At 54.3% G+C, this 22402-nt stretch overlaps 2 protein-coding genes across 2 annotated transcripts in view; one reads left to right on the forward strand and one right to left on the reverse strand.

The window, feature by feature from the left end:
* Nucleotides 1-4192, forward strand: part of LOC128827276 (interferon-inducible GTPase 5-like) — a 37563-nt gene extending 33371 nt beyond the window's left edge. The window contains exon 3 of the mRNA XM_054011128.1: nucleotides 2355-4192. Within this exon, the coding sequence (XP_053867103.1) occupies nucleotides 2355-3589 (1235 nt within the window). The 3' untranslated portion in view covers nucleotides 3590-4192. The remainder of the gene's footprint in view (nucleotides 1-2354) is intronic.
* Nucleotides 4193-12566: 8374 nt separating this feature from the next.
* On the reverse strand, nucleotides 12567-14360 carry LOC128827278 (interferon-inducible GTPase 5-like). The gene has a single exon (XM_054011130.1). It carries the CDS (start codon nucleotides 14358-14360, stop codon nucleotides 13158-13160), a length of 1203 nt encoding a protein of 400 aa, XP_053867105.1. The 3' UTR covers nucleotides 12567-13157.
* Between the last annotated feature and the right edge of the window lie 8042 nt (nucleotides 14361-22402).

Consider the following 22402-nt stretch of genomic DNA (forward strand, 5'->3'; position numbering starts at 1 on the left):
ACTAAGTCATTCCCCAGTCTGACTGCTCTGTGCCCTTGGGGCCATCCAGGGTTATTTACTTTTGCCTGAACAAGGCATTGGACGTTGATCTTTCCGATAAGCTCAGATGCCCGTCACAGAGCTGACCTCTGTTATTAACACACAAAAGTCATCGGTAAAGTTAAGGTGGCTCAGCAGAACCTCTGATCCATAAACCCTTCCAGAGTAGGGAGCTGAAACCCTAACAGTAAAACCTCTGAGAACAAGGAAATGCAGAATTAATCTAATGCCTCCCACACCCCATGCCCCCTTTGATCCTCACCCCAAGGAGTTCCTCACTGAGATCATGTTTAGTCTTGAGGAAAGAAGACTGAGGGGGGCCTGATAAGAGTCTTCAGACATTTTCAGGGCTGTTATAAAGAGGACGGTGATCAACTGTTCTCTGTGACCACTGAAGATAGGACTAGAAATAATGGACACAAACGGCAATAAGGAAGAATTAGATTAGATATTAGTAAGGCTACGATTTGGTCACGGAAGTCTAGGAATCCAGACAGCTCCATGACTTCGGCCCACGGCAGCTGGGAGCTGCAAGGTCCCCCTGCCACCTGCGGTGGTTCCCAGGAGCTCTGAGCCACTGTGGGCGGTGGGGGTAACCCACAGCTCCGAGCCGCAGGCGATGGGGGACCCCTGAGCTCTGAGCCAGGGCCCTGCAGCTGTCCAGCTGCTGCAGGCAGTGTGGGGACTCTGTAGCTCCCCAGTTTGTCACAGATGTTTTTAATAAAAGTCACGGACAGGTCACGGGCTTCCATGAATTTTTCTTTACTGTCCGTGACCTGGCCGTGAATTTTACTAAAAATACCCATGCCAAAATCTTAGCCTCATTTATTAGGAAAATCTTTCCAACTCTCAGGGGAGTGAAGCTCTGGAGTTGGCTGCCACGGGAGGTTGTGGCAGCCCCGCCACGGGAGGTTTTCAAGAGCACGTTGGACAAACACCTGCCAGGGAAGGTCTAGGTCCTGCCTCAGTGCAGGGTGCTGAACTGGAGAACTGCTCGAGGGCTCTTCCACGGAGGTGGCAGTAGGAGAGACGAGGGGATGGGAGCTGGGGCGGATAGAGGGGAAGTGAGACCAAGGGATAGGAGCTAAGTGGGGTAGATGGGATTTGGGAACACAGGGGCAGGACCGCAGGTGGGGTGGGGGGAGGAGGATGAGGGGGAGGGAGCTGAGGTGGGGTAGAGGGAAGTGGGGAAAAGGGAGGCAGGAGTTGAAAGGAAGGTGGGGGCAAGGGGGAGCTGACATGGACATGAAGGGAAATAGAGGCCAATAAAGGCAGGAGCTGAGGTTGAATGGGGGAACATTCTGACCCGCAGACGTGGGGTCCCGCCTGTGCCCGCTGTCTCCTGCTCTCTGGGGATGTATTGGAGCGTAGCTAAGGTTACTGACTGTATTACTATGAAATCTGTCTCAAATCAATAGTGATGTTTTTGGCCTAGGAGCAGTTTATGAATCTCTTGGTCCAGGATCGACTCTGTGTCAAGGAATCTTTTGTTCCACTTTTCCCTCAGTTACTCCTGTCACTACAGTTGTTTTTCTTTTCAACGCCCCCCCCCCCCCCCCCCCCCCCCCCCGCTTCACAATGAGACTGTGACATCTGCGCTCTCCCAGTATGGGCAGGTAGCTTCTGCTATTAGGATGGTCCTACTGGGCTGTGTGAGCCTGGATGTGAGGCATGTCATTGTGATGTTCATTGTGATATGCAGGAAGGGTGGATGAGGTCATATCATTTTTTGGACCAACTTCTGTTGGCAAAAGAGACAGGATTTCAAACTCCACAGAGCTCCAAAATGGATGCTGACTTGTATGTGGCTCAGACCTACCGGCCCAGCACGTACAGCAGAGCTTGAAAGCTTGTCCCTTTCACCAAAAGAAGTTGGTCCAGCAAACGCTATTACCTCACTTACCTTCTCGCTAATATCCTGGAACCAACACAGCTACGGCAACACTGCAAAAATAGACTGGGAAATCATCCCATCCAAGGCTGGGAGGAATAGCTCAGTGGCTTGAGCATTGGCCAAACCCAGGGTTGTGAGTTCAATCCTTGAGGGGGCCACTTAGGGATCTGGGGCAAAAATCAGTACTTGGTCCTGCTAGTGAAGGCGGGGGGCTGGACTCGATGACCTTCCAGTTCTATGAGACAGGTGTATCTCCATATATTATATTATTATCCATTGTTACATTTCCATTACAAACTTGTGCATTTTAAACTCATGGTGTTGAAATTAACCTTGTCCCTCAACAAACTACAGATGAACCAGCTCTTGTGACGTTGTCTGATAAAATAACTAATTGCAATCTGTCTTTCCCTTTTCTAAGACTTGCAGCTAAAACCCAGTGACCCATTGCCAGCAGCTTACATGCCAATGTTCTCCAAAGAGGACAGTGAAGAATTAGAAGCTGCTGCCAGAGCAGGAAACCTCCCAGGAATAGCAGTGAAACTGAAAAAGTCTCTAGAGTCATCAGAAAATACCCCACTGCACATTGCAGTCACAGGGAATTCAGGCTCTGGAAAATCATCCTTTGTCAACACCATCTTGGGATTGGAAGATGAGGATGAAGGTGCCGCTGAGACTGGGGTGGTAGAAACAACGATGGAGCCAAAGGCTTATCCACACCCTGTACTCCCCAACGTAACGATGTGGGACCTGCCAGGAATCGGGACACCCAATTTTCAGCCAGACGAATACCTCAAGCAGGTAAAATTCAACAACTTCGACTTCTTCATCATCATCGCCTCAGAGCGCTTCACTTCCCACCACACCAGCCTCGCCCAAGAGATTCACAAGATGGGGAAGAGGTTTTATTACGTGCGCTCCAAAGTGGATGCCGACTTGTACGCAGCTCAGATCCGCCGGCCCAGCACCTACGACGAGGAACAGATCCTGCAGGTCATCCGAGAGAACTGCATCAAGAACCTGAGGGAAGCAGGTGAGGCCTCCCCACGGGTTTTCCTGATCTCCAGTTGGGAACTGCTTAAATATGATTTCCACTTCCTGCAGGAGACACTGGAGCGGGATCTGGATGCTCACAAAAGACTCATTTTCATCCTGGCCCTGCCCAACATCTCGGAAAAGATCCTGGAAAAGAAAAAGGCCGAATTGCAGAAGCAGATATGGAAACTAGCCCTTGTGTCTTCTGCTGCCGCTGCCATCCCTCTCCCAGGTCTTGGTCTTGCTTGTGATATTACCATCCTGGTGACATCCATGAGATGTTACTGTAAGGCCTTTGGACTGGATACAACCTCACTCACTAATCTCGCCAACAGGGTGGGGACGACCGTCCCAGAGCTGAGGGCGGTTATGAAGTCCCCACTGGCTGCAGAAATATCTAAAGAGCTTGTAATCAAGCTGCTAAGCAAGGCTGCATGTGGGGCAGCGATGGCAGCTGAAACGGCTCTGAGTTTTATCCCAATACCAGTGGTGGGGTCTCTGCTGGCTGCAGGAGTTTCTTTCGGGACCACGTACTACATGCTGCAGAGCTTTCTGAGTGAGGCCGCGGAAGATGCTCAGAAAGTTCTGAGCAAGGCTCTTGAGGATGAAAAATTCAAATAAGAGCAAATAATCCAGTGCATCAAATATCATAAGAACATAAGAACGGCCGTACCGGGTCAGACCAAAGGTCCATCTAGCCCAGTGTCCTGTCTACCGATAGTGGCCAATGCCAGGTGCGCCAGAGGGAGTGGACCTAACAGGCAATGATCAAGTGATCTCTCTCCTGCCATCCATCTCCACCCTCTGACAAACAGAGGCTAGGGACACCATTCCTTACCCAGCCTGGCTAATAGCCATTAACGGACTTAACCACCATCAAAAATTCTTAAAGTGATTGCAAAAAAATGAGAGCGAGACCAGATGAGATTTCCAGGGTTTCTGATTGGGATGTTTTAACCATTGCATTAAAGATGGATCAGTGAACTCCAGTTATATATTCTATAGGGTTAGGATTATCTATCACCAGTGCAGAGGGTCTCCTGAAGCAGATTCAGTGCCGGAAACATGTTACCAATGAACAGCATCACCAGCAAGGGATGTTTTCTGCTTCCATTTCTGTTTTCTTTTTCATTTTTCCTCTCCCATTAAGTGTCAGGTTAAATGGTTCCTGTCTTCAGCCCCTGGGAAAACAGTTATTTGGAGAAGTAAGATGATGCCCCAGAAAATCTTCTTTTTTATCCCATTTCCTAGAACTGGAAGGGACCCTGAAAGGTCATCAAGTCCAGCCCCCTGCCTTCACTAGCAGGACCAAGTACTGATTTTTGCCCCAGATCCCCAAGTGGCCCCCTCAAGGATTGAACTCACAACCTGGGGTTTAGCAGGCCAATGCTCAAACCACTGAGCTATCCCTCCCCCCTTATTTTCTGTATTGCTGCAGCATAAATGAATCATCAGGCCCCACTGGGGTAGGTGCTGTGCAAACACATAAAGGGCTTCACTCAAGTGTGGTGGTGGTTTCAACTTGGTGGTTTAGCTGGCCTGAGAGGCGCTATAGGCTAAAACTGGAGTGACTCCTGCTCATCAGCTGCTAATGTAACGGGGCAAGGGGAGGCAGGAGCAATTATCCTTCACTGACAAACAAATCTTATTAATGCAGAGTTCAGCTCGCCTGGCAATAGCTTGGGCCCTTCCAGAACAGCGAGTTCAGCAAAACTCCAGCCTGTGAACAGCAGGAAATACAGAGTTAGCTACAAGCCCCCACACCCTTAACTCTGCCCTCTTTCAGTGATGCCCCAGTACACCCCTAACACACATACTCACCCTCTGCCTTTGCAGACAGTGCATGTCCCTCAGGGAATAGGGCCCATGTCAGCTGCAGCACAAATTCAAACACCTTCCCTGTGCTAAGGCAGACCTTGTGTTTAGATGAGCTGTACTGACCAGGAGCTACCTACACCTGTTCTACAGTCAGACACTGAGTCTACCCCCAGAAACAACCCCCCATTTGCTCAGTTTTGCATCCCCGTCACCCTTCTGCACACACTGCCATCTACCATTGCACTTTTGCTTACTCTTCCAGGAAGACCACGATGTCCTGCTATGACACAACCAATACAATGGAGCACTGAAATGGTGCATACTGGATCCCCCAAGGAACATGTGCTCCTCATTCCACTGATCACACACCCAGAGGGGAGGAGGGATTGCCTCATATCACAGTCATTCCTCTACCATGCTGCTCCAGCTAATGCCTCCATCACTCAGTACAGCTGCACCTAGCAGGGTGATTGCACAGCTGGAGTTACAGACAATTCCCAGTGGCTGTTGCCAGCTCCGGGGTGCTGAGTTCGGGTTGTCTGGGCGTTTACCTCTCCTCTGTATTTCCTGGCTTTCAGACGTTTGAGCTGTGCTGAACTGGATGTTTTGGAAAGGCACAATGTACCTCTGGGCAACCACAACTCTGCCGGAACCATGTTTTTAGTCAATCAGGCTCCTGGGTGTTTCCTACAGGAAGAGAAATGTTTGTAGGAGTTCATGGTCATTTAGGCAGTTGTAATTATCATGCAGATGTGCAGCTGAGGCACCCTATGGCCAGGTAATGCTAATACCTAAATCTTACACAGTGCTATTCACCAGGACATCTCAAAGAATTGTATATCATTGTCCCCCATTCATGGATGGGAAACTGAGGCAAGGGGAGGGGAAGTGACTTGCCCAAGGTCACCCAGCAGGCCAGTGGCAGAGCTAGGGATAGTCCCAGTCCCGGGGTCTCCCACTAGGCCACGCAGTTGCCATGTGACTCCTCAGGGCTCCTCCCCTCTCCTGTACATTGTGTTACAGTGTGATGGGGATAATGGTTCCGCTGCGAAATGTTTGCAGAGTGTAGCTGCTAATAGGGCCAGTGAGAGAAATCTCAGCCATGGTCTATGCCCCAGACCTTTGACAGTTTTAGCGTTACCCTATTTCAAGTTCCCAAATAGAGAACACTGAAAGGGCAGAGGGGGTTGGAGGGGGATGAGGGTACAAGTTTCTACTAAACAGTTTCTTTTTACCTTGACTACCTAACATTTATAAACAACAAGTGTAAAGGCCTCAAAAATAAATGTACAGCAAATTGAAATGTACCTTTTTACATGCAGTCAGGCCTTTTCTACTGCATCTCTTCCTGTTGTACCCAGGCACATTCCTCGGTAGAGCGTATCTTACTCAGCAGTGGTTGATTGCTCACCAAGTAGCCAGGAAAATCTTTGGAAGATGTGTGCCTAACGCTGTACTGTACAAGCAGGAACTCTTTCAATGACTCATCAGTCAGTACCGGGCCCACTGTGACTTCGGGGCAGCTGCTGACAGCAGCACTGCCTCCAGAACTCAGGGCCCAGCCAGCAGCTGCCACTTTCTGGCCACCCCACTCTGAAGGCAGCCAGTGCGCTGCACCACACTGCCCCCCTACCCAGAGACCGTCCCCCACAGTCCCCTACGCCCAGCACTCCTGCTGCCCAGAGACCTCTCCAAGACCACACCACCACCCTCCGCCCAGCGCCTCTCCATCCACAGACCCCCCCCACTGCCCAGCACCCCCCACAGATCCCCCACTGCCCAGCCCCCCCACAGATCCCCCACTGCCCAGCATCCCCCCACACAGATCCCCCACTGCCCAGCCCCCCCACAGATCCCCCACTGCCCAGCATCCCCCCACACAGATCCCCCACTGCCCAGCACCCCCCACAGATTCCCCCACTGCCCAGCGCCCCCCCACAGATCCCCCACTGCCCAGCACCCCAAAACACACAAACCTCCTCCTGGCCAGCACCCCCACCCCCTCACTGCCCAGCACCCCGCCACAGATCCCCCACTGCCCAGCACCCCCCCACAGATCTCCCACTGCCCAACACCCCAAAACACACAAACCTCCCCCTGGTCAGCACCCCCACCCTCTCACTGCCCAGCACCCCCCCCACAGATTCCCCCACTGCCCAGCACCCCCCCACGGATTCCCCCACTGCCCAGCACCCCAAAACACACAAACCTCCCCCCTGCCCAGCACCCCCACCCCCTCACTGCCCAGCACCCCGCCACAGATCCCCCACAGCCCAGTGCCCCCCCGATCTCCCACTGCCCAGCACCCCAAAACACACAAACCTCCCCCCTGCCCAGCACCCTCACCCCCTCACTGCCCAGCACCCCGCCACAGATCCCCCACAGCCCAGTGCCCCCCCACAGATCTCCCACTGCCCAAAACACACAAACCTCCCCCTGGTCAGCACCCCCACCCTCTCACTGCCCAGCACCCCCCCCACAGATCCCCCACTGCCCAGCACCCCCCCCACAGATTCCCCCACTGCCCAGCACCCCGAAACACACAAACCTCCCCCCTGCCCAGCACCCCCACCCCCTCACTGCCCAGCACCCCGCCACAGATCCCCCACAGCCCAGTGCCCCCCCATCTCCCACTGCCCAGCACCCCAAAACACACAAACCTCCCCCCTGCCCAGCACCCCCACCCCCTCACTGCCCAGCACCCCGCCACAGATCCCCCACTGCCCAGTGCCCCCCCACAGATCCCCCACTGCCCAGCACCCCCCCCACAGATTCCCCCACTGCCCAGCACCCCAAAACACACAAACCTCCCCCCCGCCCAGCACCCCCGCCCCCTCACTGCCCAGCACCCCCCCTACAAACCTCCGAGACCCACTTCCCTGCGCCCTGCCCCCCAGCCGCACTCAGCGGCCCCGTTACAATGTCCAGCAGGCTGAGCCGGCAGCACGGCCAGGGCCGGTCCCGGTCGGGAATCGCTCCAGCCCCCCGCGAGTGGCACCATCAGCCAGGCCAGAGCTGGAGTGGGGCCTTCAGTACCCACTTGCCTGGCTGGGGGGGGGGGAGAGGGGAAGGGGGCAACGACAATGGGTTAAATAACTATGCTCAACTGCTGCCACGCAGGGCAGACCCCTGGGACGCAACCCCCGAGAGCCCACCTAGCCCGGCCACAGGCAGCATCCCTGCCCAGCCCACATGGCAGAGCCCGGCTGCTGGGCAGTGAGCCCCCTACAGGCAGGCAGAACCTGCTGGCTGGGAGCCACTGGCACAGCAAGGCCTGGGCACTGGACTGCTCTGGGCGAGGGGCCAGTCCCAGCTGTGTGGATGGGCTAAACGGGTCCATAATGGGCCCCTTCCATAATGGGCTTGGCGCCATTGGTGCCATTATAAACCCGGTACTGGTCACCGCTCAGCCATGGGGCAGATCCCATCCCCAGGGCCGGCCTTACATGTGGGCGACCCCCAGGGCGCCATGGTCAAGAGGGTGTTAACAATAACCATTTTGATTCAAAGAGTCCAGGCACAACTGTCTCTGCAAGCTAGAAAAGTTGGGGCTAAAGGTTAAGGGTCAAGTACAGGTTCATCTCGGATGCTGTGGTTTTATATATCAAACGAAAGGGCTTGTCAGGAGCCTGTTAACCAGGCCCGTTTTGCTGGTGAGCAGCGAACGGAGCTTCTTGACGTTGAAGCTCATAAAAACCTATTTGCGATTGACCATGGGAGACGACAGGCTCTCTTTGCTGGCCACCCTGTCTATCGAGAAGGCTGTGGCTCCAAACAGAGACCTGTTACAAGCAAGGGCAGTTTGCAGCAGCAAAGGCATGTGGAGTTGCCTTCTGAGCCTTGCACTCCTGGGGAACAGTTACTCATTTGTTATTATTTGCTAGTTTAGTGTTTAATGTCATGTTTAGTTTGTCTAAGAGCATATGCTAAGAATGATACCATAGATATCCCCAGTACTGTCTTATTCCTATCTGGTTATGTGGGTTGGAGCGTTTTTGGCTTTATCACTGATTTTAATAAAAATCATCGAGGCTTTGCTTTGCCTTCATTGTGTGTGTCCTCGTCATTCACCCCGAGATTCCCGACGAGATATTGAACTCGTTGGTTTAGTTCTGTGTAGCCTGATTCTGGGACAAGAACCCTCTTCCCCTCAGCTCATTCATCACTTCAGTGGGCAACCAATGCACGTGTTCTGAACCATCCAATGTATCAGGCAACACGGAAAAAAAGACCGAGTGGGAATCCAGCTGTGCAACAAGCTTCTAACATCTGTCTGAGCTACAGGCACGGTGCTCCCAGAGCTCGGGTGCTGTGTTCCTCCCCACCGCAGGGTGAGTGGAAAGCAGAGCCACCCCCCACCCCCGAATGCAAATACGCTGCAGACATGTCACCCCCCTGCCCGAGAGAAAAGGGACGCGGTGTTTGTGGCCCATTCAAGATGTGCCATCACTGCTCAGCACAATCCCCTCCCCCAGCCGGGATAAGAACCCAGGAGTCCTGACTCCCAGCTCCACTCCACCCCCTGCTCTAACCCATTAGACCCCATTCCCCTCCCAGAGCTGGGGATAGAACCCATCAGTCCAGACCCCCAGCCATTCCTGCTGTAACCCACTAACCCTCACTCCCTTCCCATGGCTGAGGATAGAACCCAGGAGTCCTGGCTCCCAGCCCCCTGCTGTAACCCCCTAGACCCCCATTCCCCTCCCAGAGCTGGGGCTAGAACCCAGGAGTCCTGGCTCCCAGCCCCCCTTGCTCTAACCATAGAGAATCCCCACCATGTAAAGACTCTATATAGAGAGACCGCGCACACCCCACAGGAGAGCCGTAACCATAGAGAGACCCCCCCCACCATGGCAGGATTGTACCCACATTTCCACAGCACCTCCAGCATTCCAAACCCGCAGCCTGTCCATGCATGGGGTGCAAACAGGCAGCTCCCTGAACCCCCTCTCCCTTCCTGGTGCCACTTCCCCCCCACCCGCCCCCAGCCACAAAATCCTGGGTCGGGGCAGCTCCGGCCCTTTCTCTCCCCAGTCCGGACCCTGTACGGGGGACAGAGTCCCTGACACACCATGGCCCAGGGCCGCTAGAGGGCAAATGCAGATGGGAGAGGTGGGGAACTATTTGTAGTCTGAATTTGTCTAGCTTCAGCTTCCAACCCCTGGGTCTGGTTCTGTCTTTGTTTAACCCTGTCAAAAATTCCTCTAACACATGGATGGGCAAACTACAGCCCTCGGGCCGGAGCCATTTTAAGCCGGCCCGCAATCTCCCGTTGGGGACAGGGGTGAGGTCACACCACGCGGCTCGGCCTCGCTCCAGCCGGGGCACTGGGCCGAGGGCCACACCACACGTAGGAGCCGGAGAAGGGACATGTCGCTGCTTTCAGGAGCCACTTGAGGCAAGTGCTGCTTGGAGCCTGCACCCCTGAGCCTCTCCCCAGGCCCCAACCCCCTGCCCCAGCCCTGATCCCCCTTCCGCTCTCCAAACCCCTCGATCCCAGCCCAGAGCTCCCTCCTTCATCCCAAACCTCTCATCCGCAGCCCCACCCCAGAGCCCGCACCCCCAGCCGGAACCTGCACCTCTTCCCGCACCTCTACCCAGCCCTGATCCCCCTCCCGCTCTCCAAACCCCTCGATCCCAGCCCAGAGCTCCCTCCTGCATCCCAAACCTCTCATCCGCAGCCCCACCCCAGAGCCTGCACACTCAGATGGAACCTGCACCCCTTCCCGCACCTCTCCCCAGCCCTGATCCCCCTCCCGCCCGAACCCCTCGATCCAAGCCCAGAGCTCCCTCCTTCATCCCAAACCTCTCATCCGCAGCCCCCCCCAGAGCCCGCATCCCCAACCAGAGTCCTCATCCCCTCCTGCATCCCAAACCTCTCATCCGCAGCCCCACTCCAGAGCCCGCACCCCCAGCCAGGACCTGCACCCCTTCCGCAACCCAACCTCAATTTTGTCAGCATTCATGGCCCGCCATACAATTTCTATTCCCCAATGTGACCCTCAGGCCCAAACATTCCCTCCCCCCCCCAGTAAAATCAGTCTCCCCACAGAGTTTCTTACAGACAGTGATCAAGGCACCGCTTAACCTTCTCTTGGATAAACCAATCCGATCGTGCTTTCAGGGTCAGGCAGGTTATCCTTGTAGCTTTTTCAACACCCTTTTGGAACGTGCCAACACCAGAACTGGACCCCATATTCCAGCCGAGGACTCTAACTGGAGCTGCAGCTGAAATCTGCCCTGATGATGAAGCCGGTGCGGCGTCTGGGAGTTTGTTTATTACGGGTAGAGCCCTGCGCTGATATAAAACTGTGTCTCCATATCCGATGTGCGCGCTGCAAAAATTATCTGTGGAGATCTGCAGATATGAGCGGCTTTGCAGGGCTTTACATCGGGGCAGGCTGAGGTTTTGAGGCACCCTCCAGCCCTGCCAGAGCCGGGCTGGGGAGGGCTGCATGGGCAGCTGTGGGGAGCCGGTGCGGAGTCGTGGACGCTCCACCTGCCCTCGGCCAGGTGGGGAGCCTGGGGGGGCGGGAACACAGCAGGGAGTGGAGGGTCTGCCGCGGCTCCCCAGAGCTCCCCGGCTGGGCTCCACGCTGACCTGGCCGGGGTGGGGGAGGGAAAGGAGGTGACCTGTGGAGCTGCCCCGGGGCTGCTCCGGGCCCCCATCCAGGGCAGGTGGAGGGTCTGCAGCTGCTCCCTACAGCTGCCCACCCGGCTCTTACCATGCCCAGGCTGAAGCTGCAACCCCCTCCCTTCCCCAGCCACCGGAGCCAGGCCGGGGAGAGCTGCACTGGCAACTGTGGGGGGCCTGCCCAGGGCAGGTGGAGGGTCCACACCGCGGTTCCTCAGAGCTGCCCAAACGGCTTTTACTGTCAGAGCCCTGCGCGGATACAAAATTGGTATCCACCTCCACCCGGGTATCGCAAAAATGGTCCAAGATATGCAGTGGATCCCTACGGATTTGCAGGCTCTGGTGATGGGTGCACGTTCCCAGCTGCGTATGGCAGTGATACTGGGGGCTCTTTCCCCTGCCGAGCGCGACTGTGGATACCAGCGAGATCCCCGTATCTCAAGCCAGAGAGATGCCCAAGAAGCTGCAGGCAGCGGCGTGTGTTTAATGCACCTTTATTAAACCAGCGCGGTGACTGTCAACCCAAAGGCAAGAAATACCGAGATTAGGGAATGAAGGTAAATGCGGATACGCGCTGGCTGGCGGGGGTGGAATCTAACGGCGTTATTACGTTAAACATGATCTGCGGCAGGGAGTGAATGAGTCAATAAAGCATCACAAGATGGCAAGACGCTGTGATTAGAATCGATACTGACTGTCAGCCTGTTGATACAGCGATGACACACGGTACCCGGCCAATCATTGTGAGTTGTTTGTATTACGGTAGCAAATAGAAACCAGGGCCCCATTGTGCCAGGTCCTGTACGAAGATATAACACAAAGTCAGGCCCTCCCAGAAGAGCTTTCAATCTAAGTGTAAGACTATTGGCAATAGGTCAATTCAAGAAACAGGCCAAGAAAAAGTGCAAGGAAACAAACAGACGATACTGGTCAGCATAAAACACCCCACACAGCAAACCACTGCCCCAGCATTGCAGCTAAATGCCACTGGCCAGATTCATAGGGCAGGATTTTACTGAGGCTTTTAGGCCTTGTCTTCAAAGGCCAGGTATACTGGCTACACTGCTCTAACCCCCTGCCCCAGGGACGCTCTTGTGCCGGTAGAACAGTGACATTCTCCGGCTCAGCTTAACCCCCCCCCCCCCCACAAATGACATCAACGAAACTGAAAGAAAGCCACTGTTCTGCCGGAGTGAGAGCGTCCACACACGAGGTTCCACCAGGATCGTTCTATCGGTTTCAATTCACACCTTAGGTTATACCGAAAAACTTTCCCATGAGGACAAGGCCTTTGGCTTCTAACCTGCAATGGAGCTACAGCCCACTGACCCCAGCTGGGATCTGGCCCCATTGACCCCAATGGAGTGGCAGCTGATTTGACCCAGTGTGGGGATCCGGTCCATTCATGTTTGTAAGGTGCTCAGATACAGAAGGGATGGAGGAGCCCAGCGGGTCCTAGGTTGATAGAACCGGATTCAGTATAATTTTATTTTTTTGTATGCATGTCAAGAAGGAAGCTGCCTCATTCCTTGTGCGGTAAAACTTCAGGAGTGTTGAGCTGTCACCGAGTCTGTCTCCTTCATGATGGGGGCTTTGACTGCTGTGCAACGATGCCCCAGATGGTTTATGGGGGCTGAACATGCAGCTCCTGGATGGAGAAGCATGAATCTTTCCTGCCTGAAATCAAAGATTGTGTCTTCTAGACAGCAGCAGGCTCATCCAATGCAACACCAAATCCTAGATGGCATTTTCCCTTTCTGCCTCCAGTGCTTTGCTCAGAACCCTCCAGGTGTCGTCAGCTACAGAGGCCAAATGCTTCCGCAGCATGAAGGACGTGGTAACCAGTGCCACCCCTCCAGACACCATGGCACCAAATACGGGACGGCGCTCCGACGAATATTCCGCTACCATCACGGCGGTCCCCACCGAATCCAACAACAGCTTCAGAGCCATCATGGCAGTTATTCCCAAGGACGTCATCACGGCCGTCAGCTCCAGCACAGACTTCCCAATCTGCCAGGCGAGAGCAGAGAGGGACCTGTCATCCACCCCGAAGATGATATAGTATCGGGACAGGTGTTTCCTGAAGATGAAGAAGGTGCCCAAGAAAGCGAGGCCTGGGACAGGAATGGCAGCGAGAAGACATGAGAAAAGGGCTATTTTCCAAATCTCCCCCTTCAGGGCGGCTTTTTTCTGGTTGATGATGGGCGAGGCGACAGCAGGCAGGCTAAACAGGAAGGCGTGTCTCCTCAGGCGCGGCAGCTCCATCTGCAAAGTTTGTCGCAGGAGTGGGAAATCGTAGCGGTTGGGTTCCCAGCTGGACACGACAAAAACCGGTGGGTGGCCCACTCCTTCAGCAGCTACGCCTCTCCTGCAATCCTCCCTGATCTGCTCCAGGATCCTCTCCTCGTTGTAGCTGGAGGGACGCTGCCTCCTGGAAGCGTCCAGGTCCATGTCGGCTTTGGAGCGCACAAAGTAGAACCTCTTGCCCATTCTCTGGATTTCACGGACCAGCCTGGCGTGGTCGGAGCGGAAGCGCTGGGAGCCGACGATGATGAAGAAGTCGTATTGGCTCAAATTGAGCGCCTCACAGTAGGTGTTTAGAGGGAAATAGGGCGTCCCCACCCCTGGCAGGTCCCAGAGGGTGACGCCTGGGAGGACGGGATCTTGATAAGCCACCGGCATCGTCATGGTATCGAGCATCCCGGTTTCAGCAGCGCCTTCATCACCAGCACGTAGCCCCCGCATGGTGTTGATGAGGGAGGACTTCCCGGAGCCCGACTCCCCCGTGATGGCGATGTGGAGGGTGTGGCTATTAAACGACTCTGGTGTTCTCTGCTGCACATTAGAAATCGCATCTGTCAGGTTCCCTTGATAGACAGCGGCTCTGAACCCATCGAGAGCCATGGCGCTCAGTCTGCGGTAGAGAAGAAGAAGCATTTTAGCTCCTAGTTAAGGCTACGTCCGGAAAATCCTGCGCCAACAGTGCAGTGTCAAGCCCTCAAAAGTTAGGAAAAGGCACATTTATGGTGGCCCATGTAACCTTAACTCTGCCCCTTGCATATCTGACCCATGCACTGAATGAGGCAGGGGCAGTGTGGAAAAAACAGGAGTTGTTTGGTTTTAATCCTTATTTATTATTTGTAGTGTAATGCATAGAAACGCCGACCGAGATCGGGACCCCATTGTGCCAGGTGCTGCACAGACCCCGACCGAACTCAGGGCCCCGTTGTGTCAGGTGCTGCACAGACCCCGACCGAGCTCAGGGGCCCGTTGTGTCAGGTGCTGCACAGACCCCGACCGAGCTCAGGGGCCCGTTGTGTCAGGTGCTGCACAGACCCTGACCGAGATCAGGACCCCGTTGTGTCAGGTGCTACACAGACCCCGACCGAGCTCAGGGGCCCGTTGTGTCAGGTGCTGCACAGACCCCGACCGAGATCAGGACCCCGTTGTGTCAGGTGCTACACAGACCCCGACCGAGCTCAGGGGCCCGTTGTGTCAGGTGCTGCACAGACCCCGACCGAGATCAGGACCCCATTGTGCCGGGTGCTACACAGACCCCGACCGAGCTCAGGGGCCCGTTGTGTCAGGTGCTGCACAGACCCCGACCGAGATCAGGGCCTCCATTATTCTGAGCGTTGCGCAGCCCCACAGGTGAGAATTTTCACTAGATCTCAGCTCCCACGAACTCTCGGAAATAAGTGGGGAGATTTTCGAGCCAGCCCAGCACCCTGCCGCTGACGGGGACAATATCTCATCTGTGAACAGGCAGAGCCAGGCTCAGACCCAGCCTTCTCTCTTGGCTGCCCTCTAGACACAGGAGCCGCGGGGAGCCGTGCAGCTGCTCTCGCTCGCCCCAAAGGCCTGGCAGGAAGACGGGGAGCGCACGGCTCCCTCGGCCCCCATCCCAGCTCCGCACACAGGAACAGAGGACACTGGAATTGGGGCCCGGCTATTTCAACTGAAGCCAAGGGGGAGTCTGAGGACCCAGAGCTGGGCAGTTTTTTCAGCCGCAACTTTTGCAGGTGAAAAATGCAGATTCATGGATTGCGGAGCCGGAAGGGGACTGCCCTGGGGCCCATCTAATCCGCCCGCCCACGGGCCACAGACCAGACACCGTCCCCAGCACGAGTTCCTCTGCAGGGCGGCCTAGCAGCTGCCCCTAACACAGCCCCGAACTGCAGCCACACCGGGGGGGAGCGAAGGGGGCCCGGGGGCCGGGTGTTCCCCAGGGACTGACAGGAGAGGGGATGTGCCAGTGTACAGGGGGGTGGAAAATGGGTAAATTGACAACAGTGCAGCTGACCACTAAGGGGGGAGGGGGTGGTAGGAAGAATTCAAGGGGGGGGCAGTAAAATCCCAAGCAGGGGGAATCTCTTACCCCCCCCAGGCTGGGCTGCGCTCAGGCGGGGTTGCTGGTCTCCGGGAAGGGGCAGCAATCTGTGGGCACAGCTCACCCCGCCCCGCCCGCAGTGTCTCCGCTGCTCCTCGCTCCCCCTCTTCCTGCCCCCCGCTTTGCCGGGGCCTCCCCCGCCTGCCTTTGTCTGCGCCCCCGGCTCCCTCCTGCGGCCCCGCTCCGGCTCCGGCTCCGGCTCCGGCTCCGGCTCGCTCCTGATCGGCGAGCAGGGAAAGGGAAAGTGAAAGCAGCAGCTGGTGAGGGAGCAGGGCCGGGCCTCACCCCGGGGGGAGGGACAGAGCGGGGCCTAGATACCTCCCCCCCCCAGCGCGTTTCCAGGTGGAGACACAGTCCTAAGTGTCACCATGCAGTCAGGGGGTGACAGTGTGTACTTACAACACACACACACACACATCATACCCGCAGGGGGACCCTCTCTCTCACCCACAGAGAGAGAGAGAAAGAGCAGACTCAGCCCCTCCAGCATGGGGCGCCAGGGAAACACACACACACACACACACACACACTCACACACACACCGGTGCATGGCAGATTCACAGAGGGCAGATAGCACACACGCTCAGTGCACGGCACAGATACATGGTGCAGAGACCCGACACGCTCGGTGCACGGCACAGACACACGGTCCAGAGACCCGACACGCTCAGTGCACAGCACAGACACACATGGTGCAGAGACCGGACACGCTCAGTGCATGGCACAGACACACGGTGCAGAGACCCGACATGCTCAGTGCATGGCACAGACACACGGTGCAGAGACCCGACACACTTGGTGCACGGCGCAGACACACATGGTGCAGAGACCGGACATGCTCAGTGCACGGCGCAGACACACGGTGCAGAGACCGGACACGCTCAGTGCAAGGCACAGATACACGGTGCAGAGACCGCACACACTCAGTGCAAGGCACAGACACACAGTGCAGAGATCGGACACGCTCAGTACACGGCGCAGACACACGGTGCAGAGACCGGACACGCTAAGTGCAAGGCACAGACACACGGTGCAGAGACCAGACACGCTCAGTGCACAGCACAGACACACGGTGCAGAGACCGGACACGCTCAGTGCACGGCACAGACACACAGTGCAGAGACCGGACACGCTAAGTGCAAGGCACAGACACACGGTGCAGAGACCGGACACGCTCAGTGCACAGCACAGACACATGGTGCAGAGACCGGACACGCTCAGTGCACGGCACAGACACACAGTGCAGAGACCGGACACGCTCAGTGCACGGCGCAGACACACGGTGCAGAGACCCGACACACTCGGGGTAGGGCACAGCCACACGGTGCAGAGACCCGACACACTCGGGGTAGGGCACAGACACACGGTGCAGAGACCCAACACACTCGGGGTAGGGCACAGACACACCCTGGGCAGCAAAACATCGTGGCCTGGCCCTGACTCCAGATTCCAGCTGTTGACAGCTGCTACTTGCTCCCCCATGGGGACGGCTTCCAACAGGACCCCAAGGAGCCAGATGTTCACAGGCCCGGGCAGTACCGCAGGCATGAAATGAACCTGCTCAGCCGAACGTTCAGCCAAGAACCAAAGCCAAGTTCCCGTGTGAGTGACACAATTGTGGAGCATCGGTATTCACACCACAGCTCTGGCTCCATAATTAACCAGATGTTGGCCCCTGGACACACACACACAGCAGCCCTCTCTACTGGGGTTGCCCCTAACTGAGTTGTTCCCCCTCCCTCTTGTCTTTTCCTGGCCCTGGCCCAGCTGGGGTCACCAATTATCATTAAGTTGCCCTATCGCCCACAGCGGGGGGGGGGGGGGGGGGGGGGGGAGGCTCGCTGTTAGCTCACAGGCCAGGCCAAGCTTGGCTTGCCTTAAAGGGCCGGCCAGCCTGTGACACCTCCCACAATCAACCACCCCACTGCACACACAGTGCAAAGAGAGGCTGAGAGGAACCGTGACAGACATCAGTCACCTCGTTTAACACCCGGCAGGAAAGTGAAGAGAGTCCAGGGTGGTCTGGGAATCACAGAAACCTGCCTGAGTCTCAGGAGAAGAATCTCCCAGTCACGTACGCAGGTTTGTTCTTAAATCATAAGACAAAATTAAGGTCCCCTCTCCCCTCACACACGATTTCTCACTGTCTTGTGAAACTGTTTGTCTTGCTCCCACTGCCCTTGAATTACTGACTAATAACGAGCTATTCCTGAGACTTTCACCACAGAGCTTTCTACATATGAATTAACCCTGTGAGCCCTCTCTGGGCACAGCACTGTTCCCATTGGAGCTAGTAGGGTTTGTGCCACAGATCTCAAAGGAGCAGGATTCCCCCTTTCACAGGAGGAAAAGTGCAGCACAGAGAAAATAAGTGACTTGCTCAAGATTGCACAACAGCTATAGACATCGAGCTCACAATAGCAACCAGGAGTCCTGGCTCCCAGTGCAACTGCTCTAAATTCAGATTTTATTACTTAATGAAGCAGCAGTAACATGCAATGCACAGTCACTGCTGTACCACTTACAAAATACACTCTCTGCATTACCCTAATTCGCCACTGGATGTCACTGCTGTGCTAATGAGGGAAACGTTACCCAGACTGGTCACCAGGTGTCACTGTTGCACCATCAGAAATACCCACTGCCCCATCTCCTGGGGAAGGGCAGCCAATCAGAGCTGCTGCAGGAGACAGGCAGCACTCTCCCCCTCCCCCCAGGAGGCAATGGGTATTTCTGATGGTTTATTTCTAATGATACTTTGTGACCCCAGCTGGGCCAGGGCCACGAAAAGAGGACACAAAGGAGGGGAACTCAGTTGGGGCAGAGCCAGGAGAGAGGAGTGGGAGCCCTGGGGCCTGAAGTCCATGAGAGAAGGACGGTACCAGAGGGAGCTCTCTGCTGCCATCTGCTGGAGGGCAAAGGGACTGAGTGAGGCCGTAGCTCATTTACATATCAGTTGCGGATGGTTTGAGGACATCGGGGTTAAACGTGGCCAAGTTCTGTAGTTGGACTGATACTCTGGAGAGTTCCCTGGTGGGAACCAGCTGGGCAAAGCCTGAACAGTGACTGGGTTCAGGGTCTACGTTCACCTAAAGACCCTGGTGCAGGCTCCCTGTTCTAGCTGCTGAAATCATTGTAACAGCCCCAGAACGGCTGAGTGGTGGCAGTGTTAGGTTTAAGGTCCAATGGACGTGTCCCTGCACAGGTTTAAACCCACTTCTGACATCATCAGAGCAGGATGGGGGTAGAGCCACAAGGACCCTGATTCTCCTGCAGCCACAAACTGTGAGTGAGGGGCTGGGAGGCAGAACAAACTGTATCAGCCGCTCAGGGGGCAATTGGTCGGGGCTGTGACAGATACACCCTGAGACAGAAGATGGTGGAAGGTGTTGAACAGTAAAGGTTTGTCCCAGCTCACCCCGTCCTTTCTCTTTCCTCCGCCAACAAAGTTCTTCTGTTTAACCCTCTGGTGACTGTGCTGGCAAGTGGGTACAGATTTGCCCAGCAAAGGTGCCCAGAGTTGGATACAGGTTCCCAGATCACTGGGTGGGGGCTCAAGTCACAGTTAAGGAATTGTAGAGAATCCCCTCAGGTAAAGACCCGACCCTTGTTGCTGGTGACGTTGCTGCTTCAGGGTTTTGCTTCTTCTCCTCACAAACACCCTACGGCTGCATCCCCCCCCCCCTCGTTAAATCTCCCAGTTAGTGACACTCGGAGGGAAGAGCTCCTGTCTAGTCAGAGCAATGCCCTTAAACCATGGGCCTTTAGCAATGGTGAAATTCAGAGACACGGGCTCTTAGTCCAGATTAAATGCAAGTTTATTATAATTGAAATATTAAATCATTTCTACAAGACAAGAGGGGCCCGTTCTGGGGGTGTGAAAGGATCGAGAACTGGACCTCTAATAATTATGGAAACAAATTTCAGAGTAACAGCCGTGTTAGTCTGTATCCGCAAAAAGAAGAACAGGAGTACTTGTGGCACCTTAGAGACTAACAAATTTATTAGAGCATAAGCTTTCGTGGACTACAGCCCATGCATCCGAAGAAGTGGGCTGTAGTCCACGAAAGCTTATGCTCTAATAAATTTGTTAGTCTCTAAGGTGCCACAAGTACTCCTGTTCTTCTTTTTATGGAAACAAAATCAACAAATCAATGGGTTATTGAGGGAAGACAGAGGCTGACACACTGGCTATACAGATGGCCAAACCAGCAGCAATTTATCCGAGTCTCCAATTGCTCAAATGAATTATTCAATATGGGAAACTGTTGAAAAATTCACAATACCATTTGATTGCATCACTGTGTTTGTGACCAATCATGCCACGTACATGGGGGAAACTTAGGATCGAGGTTTGAAACCTTTGTTTTAAAATGTTGTACATCTTACATGTATGGCATATTTGCTTAACATTGTGGGCGATCTGTGGAAGCAGATACTTTTGAAAGTAAATGAATTAGTTGTGGTTATACAATGTGCTTTCACTGCCTGTCCTGCAAGAAAAGCCTGGTTCTGCATGTTTCTAATGGAAAGAGGGAAAAGTCCTTCCCTCCCACCAACCCCATAATAACCAGCTGGAACAGCTGGTTCAATGCTTCTCTTTACCACAGTAAACACACTGAGGATTCCGTTTCATTCTTTACAGAGGAGAATGGTCACAGAAGCAGTTCAAGTGTTCAAGAGATTGTTGATCTTTGCCAATCCGCAGCAGTTATTGAAGAAGTCCCGGCTCTAAAAGAGTTTGCACCCTGAATCAGGAACATGCTTACAGCTTATGAAGAGCCCACAGTTCATGAGCTTGCGTTGTGGGCAGAGACCTGCTCCGAAACTTGCCAACAGCAAAAACAACGCTCTTGGAAAACTCAAAAAAGAACAAGTCAGACATGGACACTGACTAAACTTTTTGCCAACCTGATGCCGCTTTCTCCACTGCATGCTGTGTATGTGTCAACTCAAGTCAAATACCTTGGCACATGTGAGACCATCGTATTTGGAAATATACCACTGTTTGAAGACAACATTCCAGCCCAAAGAATATCGGTCTTACTGGGAGCAGTTCAAGAACTGAGGAACGAGGACTTTTTCCAGTTCTGGAGAAGCAGGATGGACAAATTCCCAGCTCTGTCTGTAGTTACCCTGCGATGCTTAGCAGTACCCGGCTACAGAACGCGCCTTCTTGTCTTATACAAATGTGCTTGGGGACAACAGACGCCGCATAAAAAATAACAATCTACCTACGCGTAACTTGTTACACCAAAATCGCAACAGTTTGCAAAAGGGCCTTTACTAAAAAGAATCCATTATTTTTGTTATATAATTTTTCCTTATTTTTGTTTAAAAAATGATTGCACAATATGCATATCTCATTTCAAAATCGTTTACTTTGACAAGGAAATGAAAACTGTTGCATTAACGTTGTTTCATGTAAATGTGACACTGTAATACTTTATTGTTAAACTGTAACACATGTTTTGTTTCTGTGACTATATCCTGATTTTGTACATTTTTACCATGACTGTTCTGTGAATTTTGTCTAATTTTACCATGACAAAAATCGTATCCATAGTGATTATTGGTCTTACAGCAGCACCAGGGGGTCCCAGTTATATACTCATGCTCACAGAGTTATAGATTTTAAGACCAGGAGGGACCCTGGTGATACTCTAGCCCAGGGGATCTCAAACTGGGGGTCGGGACCCCTCAGGGGCTCGTGAGGTTATTATGTGGGAGATCGCGAGCTGTCAGCCTCCACCTGAAACCCTGCTTTGCCTCCAGCATTTAGAATGGTGTTAAATATATAAAAAAGTTTTAATTTATAAGGGGGGGTCGCACTCAGAGGCTTGCTATGTGAAAGGGGTCTCCAGTACAAAAGTTTGAGAATCACTGTTTTAGTGGGACCTGCCGTCTATCCTAGGTCAGAGAGTCACAGGTCAGTGCCCCATGGAGTTTAGTGCTACACAAACACATACCACAGGGAGACGATCCTTGTCCCGTAGCGGTTACAGAAACAAAACAACAGGTGGGGACTGTGACACTGCCCCCCATATTCTCCATACGGGAGCAGAATTCACACCCGTAAGAGCAAAAGCATTTAGCTCTCAAATGCCTAACGGCTGAGAGGCCAAGAGGATTTATAGCTATGACTTGGACAGCGTTGGGGCAGGGGTGCCGGACCAGGGCCATGGCGCTCCCACTTTTTACTGGCCATAAGGAGGAACAATGGGGGGGTTATAGTGATCTTGGGGGGGAAGAGGCGGTGTGGGAGCGGGGCCTCAGGGGAAGGGGTGGTGTGAGGTCAGGGGCTTGTGAAGAAGGGGCAGGTTGGGGCTTCGGGGAAAGGGACGGGCTGGGGGCAGGGACTCAAGGGAAAGCCCACGCTTTCTCCTACAGCCCTAAAGAGTGTGTGTGTGTCCCTGCTGCATGAAATGAGTGCTGGGTGTGTGTGTTTGTGTGTGTGTGTGTGTGTGTGTGTGTCCCTGTCCCTGCTGCCCCCTGCTGGGTATGATGAGCCCTGCTGTGTGTGTGTGTGTTGTAAGTACACACTGTCACCCCCTGACTGCATGGTGACACTTAGGGCTGTGTCTCCACC

Source organism: Malaclemys terrapin, chromosome 21, assembly GCF_027887155.1.
Source record: "Malaclemys terrapin pileata isolate rMalTer1 chromosome 21, rMalTer1.hap1, whole genome shotgun sequence".
Classification (NCBI taxonomy): domain Eukaryota; kingdom Metazoa; phylum Chordata; order Testudines; family Emydidae; genus Malaclemys; species Malaclemys terrapin.